This window comes from Aegilops tauschii, chromosome 3 (assembly GCF_002575655.3).
Source record: "Aegilops tauschii subsp. strangulata cultivar AL8/78 chromosome 3, Aet v6.0, whole genome shotgun sequence".
NCBI lineage: Eukaryota > Viridiplantae > Streptophyta > Magnoliopsida > Poales > Poaceae > Aegilops > Aegilops tauschii.
The window spans coordinates 431,451,434-431,456,104 of NC_053037.3; the positions used below are offsets into that span (position 1 = coordinate 431,451,434).

General features: G+C 51.3%; 1 protein-coding gene across 1 annotated transcript; it reads right to left on the minus strand.

Moving 5' to 3' along the window:
- Positions 1-492: 492 nt before the first annotated feature.
- On the minus strand, positions 493-2,450 carry LOC109777477 (beta-glucuronosyltransferase GlcAT14A). The gene is made up of 2 exons (XM_020336107.4): positions 1,753-2,450; positions 493-1,657 (listed from the first exon to the last, which is right to left on the minus strand). Exons 1-2 carry the CDS (start codon positions 2,309-2,311, stop codon positions 996-998), a joined length of 1,221 nt encoding a protein of 406 aa, XP_020191696.1. The 5' UTR covers positions 2,312-2,450; the 3' UTR covers positions 493-995.
- Positions 2,451-4,671: the final 2,221 nt, after the last annotated feature.

Genomic DNA, 4,671 nt, shown 5'->3' on the forward strand with positions numbered 1-4,671 from the left:
CCGGATATGTAAGTATGTACTCCCTCCGTTTCTAAATATAAGTCTTTTTAGAGATTTCAATATGGACTACATGCGGAGCAAAATGAGTAAATCTACACTATAAAGTACGTCTATACACATCCGTATGTAATATATATAGAAATCTTTAAAAAGACATATATTTAGGAACGAAGGGAGTAACTGATATTGTGGAGAATGTAAAGGTAAACCAACACCACACCACACCACTGTTTTCTATTGTCATGACGAAGTTTGTGCTGATCGTGGTGATCAATGTAATAGTGTAGCGATATTCAGAGATTTTTTAGCGGTTGGCATACCCATACTCATTCAATGATTTTTCCATTGAAATGTCATGGGCTCTTTCGACCTGTGGCGAGCTCGTATACAGTTTGTTGCATACACACAAGTGCTATATTGCGATGATTCTAGGCGCCCGCTAAATATTTTGATTCATGACGCGAAGGTGTTTTTGTGTTGTTGCGTGCAATGTTATTTTTTATTCTGCAATTTAATTTTCCATATGTTGTAAATCTTATGATTCGTTGCCTATATAGCTTTGTGTTGAATGTTGTGCCAAAAATGTGACTTTTTTCTGCACATCTTTTTTGTCATACCTTGGAGAAAATATTGCAACAATTTAAGCACATAATATTTATCAAAGTACTAAACAAGAAGAGTTGTGCTATGCGCACCTCGCGTACGATTTTTATACGATACACCAGATCGAACAATTAGTAAATATTTTTTTTTTTAAAGTAAAAAACCACTTAAAATGAGTGGTTATAGCTATAGCTATCTAAAAAACAATTAGTAAACATAACTGGTGAACATTCGCTGAGAAGGAACTCCCAGCGAACTCCTACACATGTCGGACCATTGCGACTTGGCAGCAGGCCTGCAAAGCAACTTTTTACTACTGTATTTGTGTTAGCGTACAGCGAGCCACGTGTACTATAATATTTGTGTTTTCGTACTCGATGCTCAATGCGCCCTCACGGTCCGGCCCCGACAAGGCCGGCCATCAAGCTCGCCAGCCTCTGTCCCGCCTCGCCCTGCCTGACAACGTCAATGTCGCCGCCGACGGAGCACTCCTCGCCCGCTGCCTGCTCGTCGCTGCCGGCGCACCACCGTCCCGGCGTGACGCCGTCAAGCGGTCGCCTGAGCAGCTCCTCGTCTATCCTCTGCAGCAGCGCCTCGTCGCCGTCGTCACCGAACCGGCCGGCGAAGGCCGCGCCGCTGCTCACCACGGCGTCGTACCGCGACCGGTGAGGCGGCGCGGTCTCCGGGACGGCGATCCGGAAGGTGTGGTTGACGGTGCTGTTCTTGAAGTGCGCCGAGTTGGCCATGACCGTCTGGAAGTAGAACTCCATGGGGTTCAGGGCGTTGCTGAAGTACATGAGCATCGTCCTCGGGAGGTTGTCGGGCGCCACCACGCAGTGCTCCGCGAAGGCCCGGCTCAGTACCGTCCAGGGAGAACCTTTGAAGAGCTCGAACGCATCAGGCTTTGGACGGTGCCCCGACGAGAAGGAGATCTCGGCGTTGGTGTTCTGCAGGAGATTCTGGTCCAGCACGACCACCGGCGCGGTCTCGGAGTCCATCCTGTGGTCGATGAAGTTGAGGTCCCTCGGCACGGTGGAGAAGGCGTAGAGAAGGTCTGCGCGGCGCACGCCACCATTGGTTTTGTCAGTGACATGAAGAATCATCAATCGGAGTAGGGAAAATGACGAGACGTCACGGATTGCAGCTCACCGTCCTGCGATACGAGCGGGTAGTCCGTGGCGGCGAGCGTGACGAGCCAGTCCCAGTCGGCGCCAAGCCTCATGAGAACGGAGGCGCCGCGGAGCACGGCGGCGACGACGGACGCGCCGCGGCCGTCGACGGGGCTCCCCTTGCCGACGACGTGCACGTTCCCGTACTCGAGGAACGGCTGTTCCGACCTGACGTAGCCGGCTAGCCGCGCCCGCTCGTAGGCTCCCGCGCCGGCGTCCAGGTGCAGCAGGTACCGGTTCCTCGGGTGGTACACGGCCTTGAGCAGCCGCGTCATCCTGACGGAGTCGCCGTGCCCGCCGGAGATGTAGTACGCGAGCACCGGCGGGTACCCGGCCCCGCGCCTCGGGACGGTCGCCGGCGGTGCCGTCGACGCAGCGTCGGCGGCGTCCGGGCTGTAGGGGTCGTCGTACCCATACGCCGGATCCCTGAGGAAGGAGCTCGACGCGTAGCCGAGGACCAGCAGGCCGGTGGTGAGCGCGGCTAGCAACGCGAGCCCGGCGCACGGGGAGCACGCCAGGAGCCAAGAAGCGCGAGACATTGCGTGTACTCGATCAGACCCTCTCGCGGCCGTGCGTGTGCCGGTGGAATGGTCACCGGCGGTCCGGTACTAGTAGTAGCCCTCTTCAGCTTCTGGGTGTCAACGCTTGTGTTAGGTTGGGATCGATCATGGAGAGGCAGCACATAAGCACTGACGCCACCGCGAGGTGCCGATAAATAATAAAAATGGTCATGGAAGGAGAAGATATCTCCTCTCTTGATTTCTTGTTTTCTATTTGTTCCCTTGGTTTCATGTTCTATATTGTTGTGACATATGGTATGGATTTTTTTTTAGTTTTGAGGATCATATGGTATGGAAATTATAACATGAACTGTATCTGTATGTATACATGTATAACAAAGGAGAGGACGTGCTTCCAAGGAGGCGCGAGCCGGCAGGCCGGGGCGGGCATGTCGCCAATCGTCCCAGCATCTCAATCATTGATAGCTGATGCATGGAGGATAGGCATGTCAACGTCTAGCGGCCGGCCGTCGCGCGTGCACGATCAGGGTGTGCTTTGTGGCCGCGGGTGCACCGAAACTACTTTGGGCACGGTAGTCGTTCGAGAAGTGGCAGCGCTTACGTGCTCAGGGTATACATTCCGTATAAACCCAAAATTCGATTTCTACCGTTCAGTATTATTTTTTAATTCGGTTAACAAAATTAAAAACCAAAAATTAGAGTTTCAAATAGTTAACGGGAAATACGGCGTGGGTTTAGGTTTATACTGCTATAATGAACATTGAGGTCGACTCCCAAACCCCCAAATGCTAATTTCGAGATGGCGACCAGCGCACTCCTAGGCGACTCGCGGGGCAGCTCCCCTCCAGTGACCCTGCTGTCGGTTTTATATCCGGCATATCTTGTAGTAGGAGTTCTAAGCAAGGCGTCTTGGAGCGATGGTAACACAGACACATGATTTTACCCAGGTTCGGGCTCTCTCGAAGAGATAATACCCTACGTCCTGCTATTGATTGTATTGATATGGGTGTACTATAGGGTACATATATCTACCACGAGATTGTTCTTATGAATATGAGATCATCTATTGACTAGTCTGGCCTAGGTTTATATAATGCAGCAGAGGTCTAGGATTTAGAGGAGTCCTCGTCTTGTGCGCCAAGTTTTGTGAAAACCTCCTTCTATACGGCATGAGCTGCCCGAAGTGGCCCATGAGTGAACCGGCATGGGGGTCCTCGGCCCGATCCACCTGGTCGGGAGACAACGTGATGAGTACCCCCCTAGTTCAGGACACCGTCAGTAGCCCCCTGAACCGGTCTTCAAGTTGGGGACGCTCCTCGGTTTTTTCGAACTGTTCTTCGTTTTCGGTTGTTGGTCTTGAAAACTGGTTCAACAAATCTTTTCATTTTTGATCTTGAGGATTGCCGAGCTAAATCTGAAGTGTTCACACGGCGGGCATCCGAGGAGCCATTTAAGTCTTCGTCCTTTATCAATGCCTTGTTATTTTTTACACCACACCTCGGGTTTGAAGTGTTTCCCGTGCGGCGGTGTCCTCTGGCTTCCGAGCTCCAACGCCAGACTGCATCCTAGGTGTCTTTTCTAGCCGAGCTCCAACGCCGAACTACATCCGAGATGTCTTTTTGCAGCCGAGCTCCAACGCCGATCTGCATCCGATCTGCATCCGAGGTGTCATAAATTATCTCATTCTTGAAAAACTTTGAAGGAGTTCACCCGAGCTTAATGCCGGAAAACATCCTATATGGATATAGCCAGTTGCATCCAAGCTTTATGTGGGACTGCTTCCGAGGTAGTGCACCACCTCGGCCATGGGCTGATTTTTTGTGGAATTTATTTCCGATTAGTGCAATTTATTTGCTGATGAGATGTATAGCCAGTAGCTCTCAAGGTGTGTGTCGGCCTAAAATCCGAAATGCACCTGGATGAAAACATGAAATTGCTGATCCCAGTAGCCCCTGAGACTCAGGTCGATTGGCGAAATCAGCCTCAGGATCAACTCCTAGCTCGGCAGCGTACATAAGAATGGAAACGCGGTGCACAATTGTTCCCGAGACTCAGGTTGGGTGCGGCCGACCAACCTAAGGATTGTAATCTCCTCGAAAATTGTTTTGCATTTTGTAAATTGTCTGCATGAATCGGCAATGCAGTAGCCCCCGAGCCGCTGGTCGGGTGGAAACGCCAGATCAGGGCATCGGTGTAACCCATTAATGGCTTTTAAGTAAGGAGCGCGAAGCCCAGTAGCCCCCGAGCCTTAATGTGGGCACGGGTGGCCGAATTAAGGATCGATATCCGCTTGATTTTTTTGTTTAACACAGACTTCTCGAAAAGAGAATAAATGTCTCCTTAAAGGAGCTAGAGCTAGCGAAGGCCGAGTTCGCCAA

Bases quoted from the DNA above. Each gene is read 5' to 3' on its own strand.
- LOC109777477 (XM_020336107.4), bottom strand. From the start codon at position 2,311: ATGTCTCGCGCTTCTTGGCTCCTGGCGTGCTCCCCGTGCGCCGGGCTC. The intron at 1,658-1,752 runs GTGAGCTGCAAT...TGCGCCGCGCAG, and splicing joins CCCGCTCGTATCGCAGGACG to ACCTTCTCTACGCCTTCTCC.